Source organism: Marmota flaviventris, chromosome 10 (genome assembly GCF_047511675.1).
Source record: "Marmota flaviventris isolate mMarFla1 chromosome 10, mMarFla1.hap1, whole genome shotgun sequence".
Lineage (NCBI taxonomy): Eukaryota > Metazoa > Chordata > Mammalia > Rodentia > Sciuridae > Marmota > Marmota flaviventris.
The window spans coordinates 11208304-11227886 of record NC_092507.1 but is presented as its reverse complement, the minus strand read 5'-3'; the positions used below and the strand labels follow the sequence as shown (position 1 = coordinate 11227886).

The 19583-nt window shown below is 62.9% G+C and overlaps 1 protein-coding gene across 4 annotated transcripts in view; it reads right to left on the bottom strand.

Moving 5' to 3' along the window:
• Nucleotides 1–19583, bottom strand: part of Kazn (kazrin, periplakin interacting protein) — a 952488-nt gene that overhangs the window by 94438 nt on the left and 838467 nt on the right. For all 4 annotated transcript variants that reach the window (XM_071617362.1, XM_071617364.1, XM_071617363.1 and 1 more), the window contains one exon: nucleotides 4809–5000. In XM_071617362.1, coding sequence (XP_071473463.1) covers nucleotides 4809–5000 — 192 coding nt within the window. The remainder of the gene's footprint in view (nucleotides 1–4808; nucleotides 5001–19583) is intronic.

The following is a 19583-nucleotide window of genomic DNA, read 5'->3' as shown; positions in this document are numbered from 1 at the left end:
CTGTATGCCAAGGAACAGTGGGTGGCTTGAAAAACATCTGTGTGTCTGTTTAAGTTGCAAGCTAAACTAGCCACTCTTCCATCTGTGCTTGAAAGAATGAAACACCTTAAGCCGTGGCATCTGGCAAAGGAAAGAACTAGACTCATAAATGAACTAAGATGAACCGCTGCCTCTAGGAACACAACTGACAGTGTTTGTCTTCAAGGATAAACCTTAGGCAGATGAGCAAAAAACCCCAGAATTCTGGCACACTTGATCTGCCACCACGACTTTAACAGCTTCTCAATTCTTAGAGACTTTCTGGTGGGGCCGGTGGTGACGTTAACACGTGCGCTTTTCATACGGGATAACGAAATACATCAACCCTGGAAGATCTGCACAACTCAGAGATCCCAAATGTTCCACATGATTGATGTATGATGTTTTAAAAAATCATGTTTGAGGTTGGGCACTGTGGCCCATGCCTGTGATCAGGAGACTGAGGCAGGAGAATTGCAAGTTTGAGCCCAGCCAGGGCAACTTAGTGAGACACTGTCTAAAAATAGAAAATAAAAAGGGTTGGAGACGTGGCTCAGTGGTAGAGCGCCGGTATGTGCAAGGACCCTGGGTTTAATTCCCATTACTGCAGAGAGAGACAGGGAGAGAGGGAGAGAGAGGGAAAAGAAATTACATGGGGTTAAAATATCCATTTGAGAGCAAAACTGGTCCCCACGACATCAGTGCAGCCCTGTATAAGTGCATGTGGTTTGGGCCGGACGCGGTGGCACACACCTGTAATTCCAGTGGCTTGGAGGCTGAGGCAGGAGGATGGTGACTTTAAAGCCAGCCTCAGTAAAAGTGAGGCCCTAAGCAACTCAGTGAGACCCTGTCTCTAAATAAAATACAAAATAGGGCTGGGGATGGGGCTTGGTGGTCAAGTGCCCCTGAGTAATCCCCAGTAACAACAACAACAACAAAAGGTTTGGGATTCCACAGGGCAATAAGCCTTCAATAACCTCTCACTCAGTGAGTTTAGTATGGCATCGGGGGGTGTCCACAGTTATGTAATAAGGCAACTAACTTACTCCTGTGCTCCACCACAGATCTGTGTGATGTCAGGTTTTCAACCAAAACAACAACTGCAATAGACTAGGGTGGGGGGGACGCGGCTGGGGACAGCCACCGGGAAGCCAGACACCAAGGGCTTTGCCCAAAACGCGGAAGACCACTCCCCTGCTCATGTTTGGGAAAATGTAGTTGCTTCTCATTACAAAATAATCTTAGTTATGCCAACAGATAATGGGTTTATTATTGTTTTAAGAGAAATTGTTGAATATTTACACATTTTTCCCGTCTGAATTCTTAGAATGGTAAATAGAAGTTTCAGACACAGAAACAAAAGCTCTGTGGGATCCTCGATGCTGTGACAATGTCACGTGCTCCTTGGGTCAGAAAGTTTGAGAAATGCTGTCCTGGGGGGGGTACGGGGAGAAAGGAAAAGGATCCCCGCGCATGACCTTTCTTGGCGTGTTGCGTAACATGTTATATAATGGCAGAGAGAGAGAGTGGAAATGACTTAAATGTCCAATAACAGGAAAATGGTGAAATAAATTACGGTACCTCCATTTGGGAGAACATTATGTAGTCATTAAAAATTATGTTTTCAAAGAGTATTTATTGTTGTGGGAAATCGCTCCACACATTCAACATGCTGTTAAGAGACTACAAAATGAAAGAAGCGAATTTTCATTACCATGATTTCCGTGATGCCTTGATTTACACGGAAATCGTGAAACGGAGGAGCCGGGAGACAGTACCACACCCCGGGGCTCCCCGGGTGCGAGCTCAGCGCATGTGTGAAACGGGGTCGTGCGGGGACTCGGGGTCGACGGCGCATGTGACCACGTTGTTCCTGTTCGTCACTCAGGGCTTCTGCTCGGGCTCATTGGGGGACCAAGCTCCTGAACTAGACACCCCAGACTCACCCCAGGGAGGCCGAGGGGGTCTCCCCACTCCCTTCCCTTCATTGCTTCGACGCTGCCGTTCCGGGGTCGGCTTGAGCCCCTAATCCTAAAGTGCAGGTTTCGTCCACACCACGAGGCTGGGGTATGGGGGCAGGGACAGTGGCTGTAAGCAGGCGTCACCCCAACATCTGCTGCCAGCTTTGCTTGGGCCCCTGTTCTCCTTCTCCTCATTCCAGCACAGAAATCCCTCCTCCTGCCCACATCTGTCCGCAATTTACGCACCGCGTGGCGCGGCTGGGGAGGAAGCCTCTTCCTTACGACTGGGGAGTTCCCGGCAGGGTGCTCCAGGTGGCCTGAGGTGCCCACTCCCAGGCCTTGCAGAACACTGCCATCCTGAGCGTGGAGGGGCACCAGGGACTCTCAGGTCTAGGCTACCCCTGATGCCAATTAGGCAGCCAACAGCGCCCAGCAGATCCAGGGAGGTCTGCCAAGCCCCTGCCCCTGATCCTCACTAAGCATGCACAATGGTCCTTAGTAATGGTGCCAGGCGCTGAGCCAAGCGCCTCCTATCTCATTTAATCCTCACGACCTGGGGAGCAGCACTCTCATTAGCTCTGGTGGTAAGCACAGTTATCATCCTCAGCAAAGGCCTGGCTCAAAGAAGCTGAGGAATCTACACGAGATCACGCCGCGAGTGAGTGGTCCGGCTGGGGTCCAGCCCGGGTGGGGCCGGTTTCTCTGCTGCAGAAGCCTCTGTGTCCCGTGTGCCACTCTCGCTCACCTGCCATCCCCACGGCTGAGCCAGACAGCCTGTGTTCTACACCAGACCAGCTTCGCCTCAGGGGACCGCACACAGAGGCAAGATGAAGTGGGCTGGGACCCTGCAAAACGTCTCTGTCCCGGCTGCTGAGGAGCTGTGTGACCTTGGCCAAGTTACCCAACCTCCCTGAACCTCATTCAGATGTCAGAAGTGGAGGGTCAAAGCCCCCAGCAGGACTGGGGTGGTGGACGACTAGGCCCTTAGGACAGCGATGGCACAGAGCGCTCCCGACAAGTCCTTGTCGCCCACGCTATTCCTCCTACAGAGGAGCTGCCCAGCAATCAGCAGGACCCCTGGGGGAGGCCACCAGCCTCTGGTGACGGACAGGAAACCTTCAGCCCAGAGCTGGAGGGGAACACGTGCCCGGCAGGCCCTGCTCCGCTACAGCTTTGCATCCATGGCTTCAGTAGCCTGTGGTCAACCACGGTCTGAGAATACTATGTAGAAAATTCTAGAAGTAGACAATTCCTAGGTTTTAAGTCACTTTGATGCAGTATGTTGCCATGGCTGCTCTGTTTTATCGTGTTCCGGTCCGTCTTGTACCGCGCCTACTATGTGCAGCACTGTAGGCACGTACGGGTAGCAGGTGACAACACAGTTGGCCATGGCTGTGGGTCCAGGCACCCAGCAGATAGGTCAAATGTGCAAAGCCGCTCCTTGTGGGTGACAGGGAGGAGAGTGATGATCCCCCCTTTACAGAGCCTCGTTTAGCTCCCATCCCTCCCGGCGCGAAGCCGTTGCTGCCCACGCTCGGGCCTGGACACAGCGGAGAGGCTGGGAGTGGTGGGTACAGGAGCCTGGGCTGACTCCCCTGGGACCTCCTCCTCCCAGGTCCCCATGAGCAAATATGGTGGGAATTCTGACCCTGGCCAAGGACCAGGAAGGCAGGCTCTGCTGTCCCCAGAATAGTCTGGGGACGGTGGCTGTGGGGTAGCTTGCTGCACAGCCCCGAGTCTCTGCAGGACCATCACACTCCATGACCAAGGACTTCAGCTTGCACAGCCTGGGCCCAGGGACACATGCACTGGACACTCCTGGGACCTGGGGTTCCATCCAGGGAAGGCACAAGAGGAGACGCTGGTGGCCAGGCCACCCATCGGGCCTGCTGGGCGGCTGCACATGAGCAGGCGTGTGTACCTGGCCAGATGCGTTCCCAACCCTGACCCTGACCCACACAGGCTGGGCCACAGTCATACCACTGCCACCCCACGGCCCTGGGACCCCAGCAGACACACACTCCCAGCGCAAGAGGGCGGTTCGTCTGCTGCTGGGAGGAGCGTGGACACCGGAAAGAATTCAATCGAGAGCGCTGGACACTCGGGGGTGGGCTCCCCTGGATGTCAACTCCCTGGGCTCCCTGGAAAGCAAGCGTGGCGCCCCACATGCATCCCGGGAGGAGCAGAGACACTCAGGGGCTTAAGAGAACCAGGCAGACCCCGAACGTTGCTCCCCGCCCACGTCTCAGGCCCCAGTTCTCCAAGTGCCGCCGGGTCCCCAACCAGCTCCAAGGAACCCGGCGGGTGCATAGCGCCTGGCTCCCTCCTGTGTAGAGCAGATCTCTGCCCCACGGTGCTGGGGTTCCGTGGGCATCTGATGAAGAGGCCACCTGGACACCTACACCTGGCCACCTGCCCGCTCCTCCCCGGGCCCGGGCTGCACGCTGCCGTTCTTAGCAGGAAATGGGAGGAGAGGCCCGAGCCCCTCCTAGAGAGCCCGCCGCCGTGCGCCAGAGTGACGCAGGGGACACAGACACGTCTGCAGCAGAGAAACCAGCCCGGCCACTCTGTCCTGTCAGGGTGGGCCCTGCAGCCCCCGAGGGCTGGGAGAGAGACCTGCTGCTGGGTCCGCAGACTAGGCCACCCAAGACGCCCACCTGTGATTCGTGCCCCACAGAGAGGTGCCCACGGCCAGCCCCGATGGACAGTGTGTGGTGGTCACCCTGCAGGAGGGAACGAGGGCCACACCCAACCCTGCGAGACACGGGATCCCACCCCAGGAAGGGCCGGAGCGGGGCTGGGCAGTCGCAGCCCGGGCGTGTGACTCACCCTGCAGGGCCTCTTTGGCTCTGGCCAGTTCCTGTTCCTTCTGGGCCAGCTGGACCCGGAGCTCGGTGGCCGAGAGGACCTCGGGGGACTTGCCACCCTGCGACTCCTCCAGGTCCTTGGCCAGCATCTCCTTCATCTGCCGGAGAAGGTGGACTTCCTCCTGGAGCCGGGACACTTCTTCCCGCAGGAGCCCTAGGGGAGAAGGGGACAGCGTCAGAGGGCAGCCCGGCTGCTGTCACAGCGTTTTCTGGGGACAGTTCAAGGTGCTCTCGCTTCTCCTGCAGCTCCCTCCACGTGCTGCAGCTCCCTCCACGTGTGCAGGGAAGGACCCCCCTACCGAGCCCCGAAACCGAACCTCATTCCCCAGGTCCAGCCCAGTCTCTAGAGTCCCCCAGCCCCCACGCTCTCGGGGCACCACCGCGGCTGCCACTGCCCGGAGCACGTCCACCCCGCGGCCAAGTCCTAGCAGTTACGACCACAGCCAGGAGCTGCAGTGTGCCGATGACGCTCCCCGGGGACATCGCATCTATTCCCCCAAGCCCAAGGCAGGTGCCATCACAACCCCCATGTGACAGATCAGAACGTGGAGGCTCCAAGCTCAGGCAGCGCGGAGGTCAGGACGTTGCCAGGCGCAGTGGCCCATGCCTATGGTCCCAGCAGCTCGGGAGGCCGGGGGAGGAGGATTACGAGTTCAAAGCCAGCCTCAGGAATTGAGCGAGCCCTAAGCAACTCAGGGAGACCCTGTCCCCAAATAAAATACAAAAAAAGGGCTGGGGTGTGGCTAGGGGTAAAGCACCTCTGGGTTCAATCCCTGGTACCAATAAACAAAGAGATAAATTAAACACATAAAGTGCGCAGGGCAGGTCTGAGGGCTGCGCGGCTGGCAGAGTGAGCAGGGGACCCCCGAGCCACAGCCCCAGGCTCCGCAAACCCCTGGAACCGTTCCCGGCCTGCAGCACCCAGCGCAGGAGCTCCGCCCGCGCCCAGAACCCGGGCCTCCCTCCCACCTGCAGGAGGAGGGCGGCGCCAACTGCCCAGGGTCCCGCAGCACTGGGATCCCACCCTGCGACAGCGAGTCCCCAGGGACAAGGCTGAGGAGAGCGCAGTGTCCCCTCCTCCCAGGCCTCAGGGTGTCCGCGTCCCCCAGGGAGAGGTGTGCCACCGCGGCCTCCTGCCAGCTTGGTCTGCAGGCTGGTGCCACTCCTCCAGGTCTGCTCGCCTGAGCAACGCCCCAATACCACACCACAGGGGCAGGTGCCACAGACCTCGGTGACGGCTCTGGGTGGCACATCAAAAGGGAAACAAACCTCACCTGGGAGACACATCGAGGGACGTTCTGGATGGCTGAGGCAGCCCGAGGCTCCGCCTGCGGCCTCGACCCCTGCACCACCCGCCCGTCCCCACAGGCCACGCGGGTCCCTGTGACAGGCCACGCTCTTCCCAGCCTCGGGGCCTCGGCACCTGTGCCTCCCTCTCCCACTTCCTGGGGCTGCCTCAACACTGTGACAGTCCCCACCCACCTCCGTCCTTCTCTGCTCTCCTGGACCCCGGCCTCAGCTCTTGACTGACTGATGGACTCTTTCCCAAGCCAAAGGTCGGCTCCGGGGAGGGCGGGGTGGCCCCCGGCGTCCACCAGGACAGGCTCAGTGCCGGCCCTGCACACGCCCTGCCCTTCTCCAGAGCTCAGCCCTCGCCGCAGCCGCCCGGGGATGTGACTTCACCAGCAAATAACAAGGCCCACGCGTCCTGGCCACGGTGGTCCCCTGTGCCTGCGCAGCGTGTGGCACCCAGTGGCCTTGAGGAGCATCTGAAATGAGCAGAGGAGCCAAGCGGGCCAGCCTGTCCCTCCCCTCCCCCCCCCCTCAGAGAGGGCACCGGGAGGGGCCAGGGCACCAGGATGACCGCGGGCATCGGCAGCTACCCCGGGAGGCACACTCCACGGAGCCTGGGGCGCCACCCTCACCCCTAAATGTCACAGAAGGGGAGTAGCTGGGTACAGGTCCCCATCAGTACGATGGGACCACTCCCATTGAAGTGCTCAATGTGGACGAGGCAGTGCCACTCTTGAATGTCACCCTCGGTCACCAGCGCCTGTGGGCACTCAGGTCTAAGGTACTTATCCTGCCCAACTCCCTAGGCTTCCTCTAGTCTTGAGGTGGAGGGGGAGCAGGACGCATGCCCCCCACCCCCGTGGCCTCAGAAAGGGGCCACTGCCGTCACCCGGACCTCTTCCACCTCCAACACCTGGAGGCCCCCCTGGGTGGAGCTGCCCAGATGAATAGAGGCTTCCTGTCACCTTCCTGCTCCGCAGCCCCCCTTAGCCCAGGTCCTCTCCCCCTGAAGCTGACGGCTGCCCTGAAACGCCCAGTCCAGGAGCCGGCCCAGCCTCCGCCATGCCCCAGCCTCTGCCATGTCCTGGCCTCCACCATGCCCCAGCCTCCGCCACACCACTGCTCTGTAGCCTGCACTTGGCTGCCCTCCTCAGGGCTTCCCTCCCCCACAGGTCTCACCCTCAGGGCCACAGCCTAGGGGACCTCGCAGGCTCCCCATCTCCTGACCAGCTGCCACAGTGCCTTAGACGACCTCAGGAACCCTCGCGGATGCGGGGGGTGGCGTGGGCGCGGTAGGTCCTGGGTCCCACCCTTTCCCCTCTGCTGCGTCCAGGGCGCGCACACACACGCCCAGGCGCTCAGTTGTCCAGTGGCTCCACCCAGCCAAGAGGTTCCCAGCGCCCATCCGTCCTTGCCACACGCACCGCAGCGAGGGCCCTGGGGACACCATGCACATACCCCAGGCGGGACAGCCAGGGCCCCATGAGCCCAGATGGGAGGAGCCGGGCACCAGGGAGCGGGCCGTCTGCGGGGCACCGGCTGCTCAAGTGCAGGGTGGGCAGTGCCCAGGCCTCTGGAGGCTGGCCTTGGCTCCCGTCGTCCAGGAGAGCACCTGCAGCCACCCGCCCCTCAGAGCTCTCTGGAAGGGAGAAGGGCCACCGGGCTCTCAGCAGCCCCCGGAGGGCAGCGGCCACACCAGCTCGCAAGACGCCAGGCGGGGGCTCATCTGCGGGGAGGACAAGGCCATCCTGGGGAGCACGTGCTGTCCACCCTCAAGAGATGGCGGTCGGGCAGAGAACAGCCCCACCAGCAGCCGGGAGGCTGAACCGCAGGACGGGCACCAGAGAGAGCGCGGGAGGTCAGATCACAGAAGGCCTGGTCATGGCCACCTCGGCCCCGGGGGGCTCCCCATCTGGGGTTGTACCCGAGACTCTGGAATTTTCTCTCATCAGCAGTCCTCAACTGCCCATCCCTCTAGGGTTCCTAGTCCCACGACCGTCACCAAGAGTCTACGCACCACAAAACGTGACGCTAACGAATGTCCACGTGCACCCGTCCCCACGCAGGTGGAAGCCAGGGGTCTGTTTCTGGGTTTTCTCCTTCAGAAGCGACTTCCTCGGACCACCCTGGGGGCCTCCCGTGGTCCCCTCCTGTGTCTGTGGAGCAGGACGTGGGTCCCAAGAGACCTGGCTCAACTCCAGGCCTGAGCAGGGGTCCCCAAATTGCATAGGCCTGGTGTCATTTTTTGGGCTCGACTATCCCGCCTGCTGCGTGGGTGCCACCCACTGGGGGTTCCCAGATGTAAAGCCAACCCCCCCAGGGGCAGAGTGGGCACTGAACCCCAGAAGACGATAAGCAGCTCTCGGCCTAAGCGGGTCCCAAACAGGCGCGGGGCACGTCCTACCAACCCCGTCTCCAGGTTTATCTGAGGTTCCCACGTGGCTGGGCCCCTGCACTGCGTCCCAGCAGCCCTGCCCACACCCACCCTGGAGGACACAGGCGCAGGAACAGGGCCATCCCAAGAGGGGACTTCAGTACAGCACTGCTCAGGAGGGCAGGGCCGGCAGGGGCCAGACCTGCGGGGCAGGACACCTCGGCCTGCCCCCACCACCCGGGGCCTGCCCCCACCACCCGGGGCCTGCGGGAACGGCGGGGGGGGGGGCAGGTGAGGCACCTGCAGGAGGCAAATCCTGGAGACCAGGCTGGAAAACAGCTGGGCAGGGGGCAGGGGGCAGGGGGCAGGGCCCGGGGCTCATCCCAGCTCTGGGTGCGCTGCCCCGGCTGGGCATGGAAGCCCCGTCTCCCAAGGCTGGACCCTTCCTGTCCCTGAGCCTTGGTGGCCTCACCTGTGCAAAGAAGGTGACAAAAAAGCAAGACCTGGGTGTGGGGCAGCTCAGGGTAGAGCACTGGCCGAGCATGCGCGAGACTCTGCTCCCTTACCAGCACCACAGAGCAGACACCAAGACTCAAGAGACCCGTGTGAAGCGCCTCAACACGCCTGCCGCCCTGCGCGGTGTGTCACCACGACACCTAAAACTTGCCTTCCCTTCTGCACAAAGCGGGCCAACCTCACCCTGCAGAGACGACGAAGCAGCTGAGTCAGAAAACCTGGGTTTCCGTCTCAGAGGGACTACTAGTTGCTGGGTGACCTTGGGCTAGTCACTATCCCTCTCTGGGCCTGACCCTATCAGTGGAATCTCTTTGGGTATCTCAAGTCCTACGTATGCATCTTTCCCCTTGGCAGAGTAGAGACCCTGGGCTCTTTGTCTATGGCTGTCCTGTTTAGCCTGGTGGCCCCCACACAGGTGGCTATCTAAGTGCAAATTAGTTAAAATAAAATGAAGTGCACAACCCTGCCCCTCGTCACACTGTCTGCATTTCAGGTACACGTGCGCAGCGAGTGGCTAAGGCACCGGGTGGCATGGGGACAACTGCCATCACCTTCGCACAGAGAAACAGAGTATTCCTGTGGCACTGGAGGCAGCCCAGGTGTGGAGACCCACACAGGACGGAGGCTGTGGCCCGAGGCAGGAGGAGGCCCTAGAGAAACCACCCTGGCCTCTGCCCAGGCATATAAAGAGCAGAGGACCGTCGTGTGCCTTCCTGCCAATGCTGGGCACTGCCCTCGGACCCCTGGGACCGGGGCGGAAGACAGGAGGCCCGAAGGCGGACACCACAGCGGTCTCCAGCTGTGGGAGCCGGAGCTGGGTGTTGCTGGGAGACGGAGCGGCTGCCTGCCCCCGGGGGCCGCGTTACCAACCGCGCGGCCCTGGGGCCGCCCTCGGCACACAGGCTGCCACTGCAGGCCCCAGGTGCCTCTCCCCAAAGGCCACCGGGGGATGGGCCCACGCTGGCTGGCAACAGGGGCTGGACAGACTGCCCTTCTGCAGCCCATCTCTTTCAGTCTCCATGAGCCAGGGGTTTAAGTGCGAGTCCCCAGCCTCCTTTGCAGCTAGGGTGGTGGGGGACCATAGGACAGACAGACATGAGTGTCCCAGGCGGGCTCTAAGGCCACCCCGACTGGGGAGGGAGGGGGAAGAAGAGCCGGGGGCTTGGGTGGGGCCAGACCACGGTGCGAACGGCAAGTGCAGGCTGCGCGACTGTCCCCAGCGGCCACCACGGGGACGTCCTGCTCCCCGGCCTCAGACCACAGGGCAGATGTCCTGCTGCATGTAAACCCCACCTCAGGGGAACGAGGGGGCCACAGCCGCGAGGCGTCCCGTTTCCCGTTAAAAGCGCATTTTCATGCCGCAGCCCCCAAGAGATCCAGGTCCAGAGCCCAGCAGCCCCCGCTCCCAGCAGGTCCCACGGAAAGGCACCCGGGCCCAGCGCCCACCTGGGCAGCGTGGTGGACGGACCTCGTCCCCTGATGGGGCCACAGGCACGGAAGTCGCAGGGGGTCACCCGAGCCACACACACCTGTGGGGAAGAACTGAATGCCCCAGGCCGTCCCACACACCCCATGGCCAAGGGCGGGTCACCCCCGATGACCCGGTCTGTCCTGCTGCCACCCAGTCTCACAGAGACGGCGGCGGCTGCCCCTCTGAGCCCCTGGCTGCCCCGTGCAGGAGGCCAGGCGCTGTCTCACGGGCTCCTCACAGGGACCCACAGTGTGGGGGCTCCCGCCTGAGGCCCAGTCAGAGACCACAGCTGGCCCTGGAGCCACCCCTCCACCGACTGGGTCAGCTGTGCCCGGGTGTCATGGGTGCTGCGCTCACGGCCCTTCTGATTACCGGGCTGGGGACAAGTGCCACCTGAGTGCCGGTCTCAGTACACGGTGACGGTGCTCATTCCAGAGTGCGGAAGAAGATGCCCTCGAGAGAAAGCAAGACCCTGAGGCTAGACAGCAGCAGGACCAACCGACAGGCATGGACCCAGAGAGGGGGGCTGGGCCGAGGCCACTGCCCAGGGCAGGGCTGGGGCCTCAGTGAAGGACCAGGGCACCCCCTCTGCTGGGTTCTGCACTTGGTGGGAAAGAGGGGTGTCTCAGCTGCATGGGACACTCCCTATCCCTGGAGTGGCGGTCACCTTCGCCCAGGGGCAGCTGTACCTCTGGGCCCCGGACGTGCTGGGCCGGCTGGAGGTCAAGAGCCCAGGCCGGCCCCTCCTTGCGGGGAAGCCAGGGTCCTGACGCGGAGCCCCTGCTTGGAGCCACCAGGCGACACCCTCCTGGGGACAGCTGTGGACTGCAGGCCCAAGACGGGGAGCCTGTGCTCCTCCTCCTCAGGACCTTCGGCTGGGCAGGCCGCCCTCCGAGTCCCCTGAAGAGACGCCACTTATTCCTGACACCTGAGGGGGGCTGGGGCCCAGGCCCCCGCTGCAGATCAGTGCCCGAGGGGCCTCTGAGCTCTATGAAGGGCCACAGCTGCCCGGGGGCAGCCCAGCAAGGCTCCTGAACTCAGCAGGTGGCCCGTGTGTGGTGACCAAGCTGGGGACTGCGGCCTGGGAGAAGACAGCCAAGGGCACACTTCCTCGACCACCCTGGGCCTCGGCAGGGGCCAGCCCAGCCTTGGCCCTGCCTCCCTCTGCCGGCCATTCCTGGCCCCGTCCACAATCCTTCCACCTGATCCCAGGTACGAGGAGCTGGACACGCCGTCTCCGTGGACTCCCCGGGCCCCAGTCACCAGGCTGCCTCTCCTGGGCCCCCAGACCCAGCCTGTGCAGACGCGTCCACGGGGCCAGTAACAGGCGGGCAGTAACGGGCGGGCAGCAGCAGACGGGAGCTGGGCCGTCTGCAGGGGTCCCTGCTCTCGGGGCCTTTGTCACCTGATCCCAACCCTCACAGCCCCGGGGGGACAGGAAGCAATAAGCAATCCCCCCGCAGGAACGCACCCTCAAACACCCACCCACCCACCCCCAGCAGGACCCCCGAGGTGCCCAGCCTGGGGAGCTGCCCGGTCATTCTCACCACGCGGGCTGGGCCGGGCCATGGCCGCCCCACGGTGCTGCCCGGGTCTTCCCCCATCTCCCACTGTTCTCCCTCGGTGCGTCTGGCCCACCTCCCCTGCAGGTGCTGGCCTGGAGCACACAGCGTGGCCAGATCACCTCTTCCAGGCCACCTCCTGGCTCGCTCCCCAGGGGCCACACGCTCCTGGGGAGCCTCGCCCGCAGCCGCCACACCCCGGGAATCGGATCCCCCAGCGCAGGGGGCGCCTCCTTCCCTCCCCTCCCCTCCGCAAGCACGATGGGCACCAACCGTGTGCCAGGGGCCAAGGTCACCACCGGACGTCCAGAAGGCAGAGGGGCCACCCCTCAGCAGGCGGGAAGTGGAGGAGCCACGGCCCCAGCACAGTCACTGGACCTGAGGATCGGGCCGTAGAACGGGGTCACCTGGTGTCTCCTGGACACCTGGGCATCACCTCCGCAGCGGAGCCTGCAGAGACCCCTCCGCAGGTGACTCCAGCTCCAGAAGCGCGTGAACTCCGAGACAGCCTCGCTGTGTGGGAGAGGCCGGCACTGGACTGCCCCGGGGCAGCTGGCCCCTGAGCTCCCGATGGGCAGCGAGGGCCCTGACGGCTCCCTGGTGCTGCCAGGGCCAGCTTCTCTCTGCTCACTGGGCAGGGGCATGTGCAGGGCAGGGCTGGCTACTGTCCAGCTGAGCCACGATGCAGCGTTTCCTCCGAGAGGCCGGCCTCCCTCCCTTCTCTTTCCAACCTTTCTGCTCTTGCCCCTGGGACCGGGCACCAGGCGCACCCACCTGCCAGTGGCATTTAGGCTCCTCTTTTGGACACAGCACCTTCCTTTTCCTTTGGCAACACCCCAAAGCACCTGTACTTCAGGGACAAAGATCTGACCCATTCTGACCAATCAGAGCTCTGAATCACCCTGGCCTCGGTGACTCATTCAGAAGTGGGCAGTGACCTCAGCCAGTCCAGACAGAGCTGACCCCAGACTAGGATCCGGGTGATCTTCACTGATGACCTCAAGCTTACAGGACTGAGCCTGGAGCTGTGGGTAGGCAGCCCTCTTGGTACCGTGAGGGGAGCGCCAACGAGACAAAGCCAGGTTCCAGATACACCCGAGTCCTGGATCACACCGCACCTGAAGCCAGAATCTATCCCTGCACTTTTCACTCACATGAGTCCTCTCTGTGTTTCAGCCAGTTGAAGATGGATTTTCTGTCCCTGGCAAGTGAAAAAGAGCCCTGACGAACTGCTTCCATTGGGGACAGTTTTCTGGGCACCCAGGATCCCCACAGACCTGAAGGCTACCTGCTGGGCGCTGAGAACCACGGGCTCCCACTCCTTCCCTCAGAAACGGGAGGAGAAAAGGTGGACAATGGAAGCTACCCCCACAGCGAGCACCTCCCGCCTCCTGTGTTTAAAGTCCAGCTTCTTCCTGCCCTTGTTGTGCCCCCCACAGCCCCACTCACAGAGCCTATCGAGGGCAGCCGGATCCCAACTCAGGGACCAGGCCCCCAGGCCTCAAGACCAGGCTGGACGTCTTCCCCAACTGGATGCCAGGACGGTGTGACGGTGGCCAGGGGCCGAGCTGGGCCTCTTTGAGCTTCTGATAATAAAATGGCTCAGTCCCCTCTTCTTGGATCTGGCCATGACCCCCCACACACACAAGGCCAGCTCTGGATGGGAGGTGTCACAGTGGCTCTGGTGACACTGCTCCACCCTCCAAGAAAAGACGTATATATCACCAAACCACAAAGAGGAGACGGTGAAGCCGGCCAAGGACCAGCCACCCAGTGTCGATGACAAGCCCTTCAATGCACTGAGCGGGGACTCACCAGACCAGAGAGCCACCTGAGCAAGGCCCATGACGGCAGGGACGTCTGCCTGCCCTCTCCTGTCTGCCCGCCCAAGTCTGAGCCAGCAGCACAACACCCCAGGTCTATCCCCTTCTGCACCCACCCCAGCTCCCAGGGGACACCACAGTTCCCAGGGACACTGGGCCCAGGAGGCGGCCTCTGGTCTCTCGCCCTTGAGCTGGGCCACGGGTTCCAGGGGCCGGAAGGGTCAGTGCCAAGGATCAGGCTCAGAACTCCAAGTCGGTCTCAGGGCCAACCCGGGTGAGTCAGGCCGAAGGTCCCACAGGTGTGAACAGCCACCCAGAGAAGCGGGTGTCCGGGGCCAACCCCACCATCACACGTGGGCCGCAGGGCTGGAGTCCCCACGCCTGCTGACCCCTGTGGCCAGCAGATCCAGGTTCTCAGCGCCTTGGCCAACAGGGCCGTGCACACAGGCCGGAGCTGTAGGACCCACCGTCCACTCCGACATGTGACAGTGGACTGGAATGGGTGACAATGGCTCCGGCTGCTGCACGTTCCTGTGTCCCTGCACAGTGCCGGGTGCGAGCGGTGCTTCTGGAACCAACGACATAGTCCAAATCCTGGCGCTGTCCTTCAGTGGCCATCTGACCCTGGCAGGTCACGTCCTCGTCCTTGGGCAGAGAATGGAGATAACAGCTGTGGCCACCGCCCCGGGCTACCGTGACATTGCACGAGGGACAGATTAGAAGCCCCAAAACAGAATTGGCCTGGTGACAAAAGAAGGTGGCCAGCTGCTGATGCCATCGAGAGTCTGCGGCCCAGGACGTCAGGCCAGAGCCGCCCAAGCCCCTGTGGACCGCGGGCATCCGCGAGCCTGTGGGCGCAGCGGGGTCCCCACTAATCCACGTAACCCCTACCTCCTCCCGAGCCCAGCTGAGCCGCTGCCCCAGGACGACGTAAAACACGCTCTGACACTTCAAATGCTCCCCTCAGGAAAACCGCCGCCGCCTCTCAGATGACTTAGCAATAAAGTCACCAACGAGCACAAAGTCACCGATGAGCAGGTTCCTGCTCCCGGGGCCAGAGTGGGCGTGGAGAGGCTGTGCAGGGCCTCAGGCCTCCTGGGCCTCCCGAAGGCACCATCTGGGGTTTTTCAGAAGGGCGCGGGGGTCACATCCTGGTGTCCTGATGTGAAGCCAGACCCTCCCCCAAAGCCAAGGTCCCAGGAGTTGGGGAGGGAGGCCCCTGGCCTGGGACGGTTCCCACACTCCGGGGGGTCCGGGTTCCAGCCAGTCCAGTTAACTGAAAAATCACCTTGGGCTCAGAAAGAGGGGACAGGGTCACGGGGGTGGGGGTGGGGCCTGGCGTGCAGGAAACCCTGGTGGCACGGCCTGGGCGGTGCCGGGCACAGACCCCCCACTGCAGGGGCCGGGGTACCCTCCCTGCTGACCAATGCGGGAATCAAGGTGCAGGAGTGACACCTGGGGACCTGGGCTGTGCCCAGCTGGGTGGCTGGGTGGCCAGTAGCCTGGGCCCTGGCAACATGGCTGACCAGGAGGCTGTTCTGTGATGTGCTATGGGGCCACCCCAACCCCAGGTCCTTCCTGGCACATGTGACGCCCAGGAGGCAGGGCAGCCAGCAAGGCGGGCAAGAGGCCACTGTCCTGTCCTGCCTGGGGCGGGGGGGCACACAGGCTCCCCCAGGGCTGATACCTGAGATCAGCAGTGACTCTGCGAGGGGCACAGGGAGCCTGGGGTCCAGCGGGGACTCAGTCCCGTCCCCACAGGCCGGGCCCACCCGCCATGCGGACTTCAGGGCACATCAGCCTCTCGGGGCCCCTCTGTCCACTCCCATTCTCCTAGGGCCACTCTGTTCAGAGGGCCAGGGAGACCCCTGTCCCGTCTGTCTCCAGAGGCCCCTGCAGTCAAGATTCGAGAACTTCCAAGTGGGAGACCAGCAAGGGACCGCTGTGTCCCTCCTCCCATGAAGCCCTGGCCTTCAGGACTCAAAATAAGAAAAACACCTTCGTTTCTCCTGCGGGGCTGTGGCAGGGTGGCCTCGAACCAACGGTGTGATCAGGACACGGGGAAACGTGGGGCAAAGGGGAGCAGAGGGGTGAAGAGCGAGGTCGGGGGGCAGCGCTCCCGCCTACCAGGGGGCCTGAGCCCCCACACAGAGCCGCCTGTGCAGCTTCCTGCCGTAAGCAGCTCCCCAGGCCACATGGCCCGCGTGAGAAGGGCAGCCCCAGGGCCAGGCATCTGGTTTGAGGCCCTGCCTCGCGCCTAGGTGTCCTCATCTGCAAAACGGGGACCGTGCACCCGCTGCCGGGCTGTGGCAAGGACGGGATGCACAGAAGGACCGGAACCGGCACCCGGCTCCTCCTGGTCCAGGTCCACGGCTTTTCCTGGGCTCCTCCCTGGTTTCAGGACCAGCTCCGGCTGGGCAGTGCTGTTCCTGGGTCCCCGGGGACGTCTGGAACCTTCCGTACCAAACTCTCAAGCCGAACATGCTTTACTGGGAGGTCTTCAGAGCAGGGCGCCAGCGGCCAGGGCTGGGGCGGAGGGGGCACGCAGCTCTGACCAAGGGCTGGCACAGGGGTCCCACCCTGCCACTCCTCCTGTCCTCTCCAGGCCAGAGGTTGAAGCAGGTAGGAATGTGACTTCCATTCCTGTCTGGGGCGGCTGCTGGCGGCCATCAACACCCCCATCTGGCTGGGTCCCCAACAACCCAAAGGTCAAATGCCGCCTCCCAGTGCACAGGCCTCTTGGAGAACAGAGGAAACTATTTGAAAAATGTAAATGGAAAGAGCCCCACGGTCCCCTCCCCCACGCTCACGCCCACTTCAGCAGAACAGGAGACCTGCCCAGCACCGGTCCCCAGAGCAGGCAGCAGACAGAGAGGCCACGTGGACCCTGACCAGCGCAGAGCAGCTCCAGGTGGTCCTCTGCCAATCCAGACCAGCGCACCCTCCCAGGCCTTTCTGGAGTGTCCCTGGCATGAGCCGGGTACTATGTTCCCTAGTGCCCAGGGCAGTTCCCACCCACGCTGTAAGCCCACGAAGTGCCCACTGCGCGGCATAAGCCCACGGGTGAAAGGTCAAGCGTTGCCCCCGGGCTCCGGCTCCTCTGCTGATTCTTAGGAGCCCACTCCTGTGCCTCTGGGAGAAATGGCACCGCTGGAGGTTCTGGGTTTGGACCCTGCACAATCTGGATGTCAGCCTGGACAAAGGGGAGACTGGAAGCGAGGGCAGGAACCCTGGCTGCGAGGCGTGCGGTGGGCCGAGGCCGGTCTGTCACCCAGGGTCTTCTCCTGCCTTGCTCCCTCCTGCTGGCCATCCAGACCTGGCCCCTGGGCTCGCCCAGGCCACCAACTTCCCTGTGCATCCTCGGGAAGAAGACTGACATGTGTCCCTGGCACACAGGACTGGTGGGGGCGGAGAATGTAAAACAAAGCACAACAACATCCACCCCCCACACTCAGCTGCAGACGCTGACACGCTGCTCCCTTGGCCGGCAAAGCCGTGGGACTCAGGCAACTGAAGAGACACCCGGTCAGGGGCTGGGGTTTGCTCTGCAACCACCTGGGGCAGGAGGAGGCCCTGCGTCTTGTGGGCTTGCTGCCCCGTCCCCCTGGAACAGGAGGCCGATCGCTGACCAGGCTGAGAGGTCACGACCTCCTGTGATGGGACAGTCCATGACGCCGACACTGCAAAGCAAACCAGGGCACACGCTGGTCACCCCCTAGCCCCACAGGCCAGGTGCTTCCTGGACGGCCAGCGGTCACAGCAAAGCCCAGGCGGGTGTCCAGCCAACACCTCCTCAGGAGGGCCCCGGGCCCAGGAATTCTCCCCGCCACGCTCTCCAGAGGAAGCTGGGGGTCTCCTGAGCTACCACACCACGTGCACGCGGGCAGCAGAAGCCAGCTGGGTGGCATTTGGGGAGTGTCCTCTCTCCACCTTCTCCCAGAGGCCAGGACTGTTCAGCTCGCTGCGGAACTACTCACGGACCCTGGCCGTGCATGGGAACCTGTCAGTGGTCACGAGGAGCCTTTGGGCCTAAGACCCATCAGCAAGGGTTGGGGTGGGGGAGGGGGCAGGCGGCTGAGGAAAAGGTGGCACCTCAGTCCACACCCCTGGCCCGGCCCAGGCCGCCGGCTAACCCCAGGGGCCCTCCCAGGTCCTGGCTACCTGCCTCTCCCCTGCCTGCCCGCGGGGGCTCTTGGGCTCCTCAGGCCCTGCTCAGCTCTTACCAGCGTCAGGAGGGCTGGCGCCCAGCGCGTTGGGGGACACTCTGCTGGACGTGCAAAAGCACCGTGGCTTCTGCAGCTCTTCCCACCCTCACAGAGGGCTCCAGGTAGGCGCGGGGCCGGAGATGGGGGGGCCACGGCACCGAGGAGGGACGTCCCATCTCTGCCCTCCCCGCATCCACTGTGCCTGGCTGGGAGGAAAGAGGGTCGAGAAAGGAGGGTGGTCCAGGGTGGTCCCGTGCCTCGGAGGCCGTCCTCCAGCTTCAGAGGGGTCACCAGGTACGGACACTGATCAAGCGTGCAAAATATTCAAAGGACGTGGGCCACAGGGTGGACAGCACTGTGAGGTGGACTCTGGACTCACAAAGGTGAGTAAAGGCTTACAACCAACCCAGATGCGCAGAGGCCGCCGGGAGGAGGAGGGAGCTTCCAGGCCCTGAGGCCATTCCAGCTCAGGAGGACCACGGCCCTGGACACACGAGCCAGCCTGTCTTCCTTGCCCCATGGTCACTAGCAGGGGACAGCTGTGTATGCCAAGTACCCCGCCTGCCTCTAAGGGACCAACCAGCACTTTCTAGAGACGCCCCAGCCCCAGGGCAGGACGAGCGGACTCCTCAGGGGAAGGTGGAGAGGAACTTGAGGTCACCTGGGGTGTCCAGAGCACCAGCTGCCACCAGCCGGGGGGAAGGCCAGGAGGCTGGCAGGGGCCCTCCACTGCAGGGATGGACCCAGGCCACCGCGCGAGCGCACACGGGGTAGGGAGAGTTCAGGTGGACCCAGCCCAGCCCAGTGCCCAGCAGGACGGGTCCTCCCGTGAACCCCCTGGGCCAGGTGTAATCAAAGGATGACGGGGAGAAACAGGACTCTGGAAGGAACCTGAGGTGACTGCTCAGCTGGTCCCTGCAGACAGAGGAGGGGGACAGGAAAGAATGAACCAGGGAAAAGGCGGAGAAGGGAAGTGGAGTGGCCGGCTCCGTGGGGTCCTCGGTGGGAACTGACCCCCACGGTGCTCAGGACCTGCAGAGCATCCCACCAGCGAGGTCCACACCATGGCTGTCCCCCACACCCCACAATGCAGCAAGGGCAGGAGCACTCTCCGCAGGAGTCACCGTCACACCCAGGACCCTCCACTACACCGTCCTCCGGGTGGAGGGCAGGGCTGGGATGGGGAGGGTGGGCACTTGGTGGAGGTGCCGAGATGAGAGAGGTCAGGAGGGGCAGACTGGCTTGGGGGACCCCGCAGAGAGCCCGGCTCCTCCAGGCGGCAGGAGGGCACCGTCAAGTGCCATTCCTGGAACCCAACTGAATACAGAGCTGGCACTGGACGCCTACCACGGGGATGAACAGGGCCTCGATGGGCCTGGGAGGGGCCGAGGAAGGACATTTTCCTGGTTCAAGTCACGGGTTTTAGACAGAAAAAATGTGAGTGCTGTGAGGGGGGCTGTCCCACCCGCTGGCTCCGTCCACTGGTGAGTGAC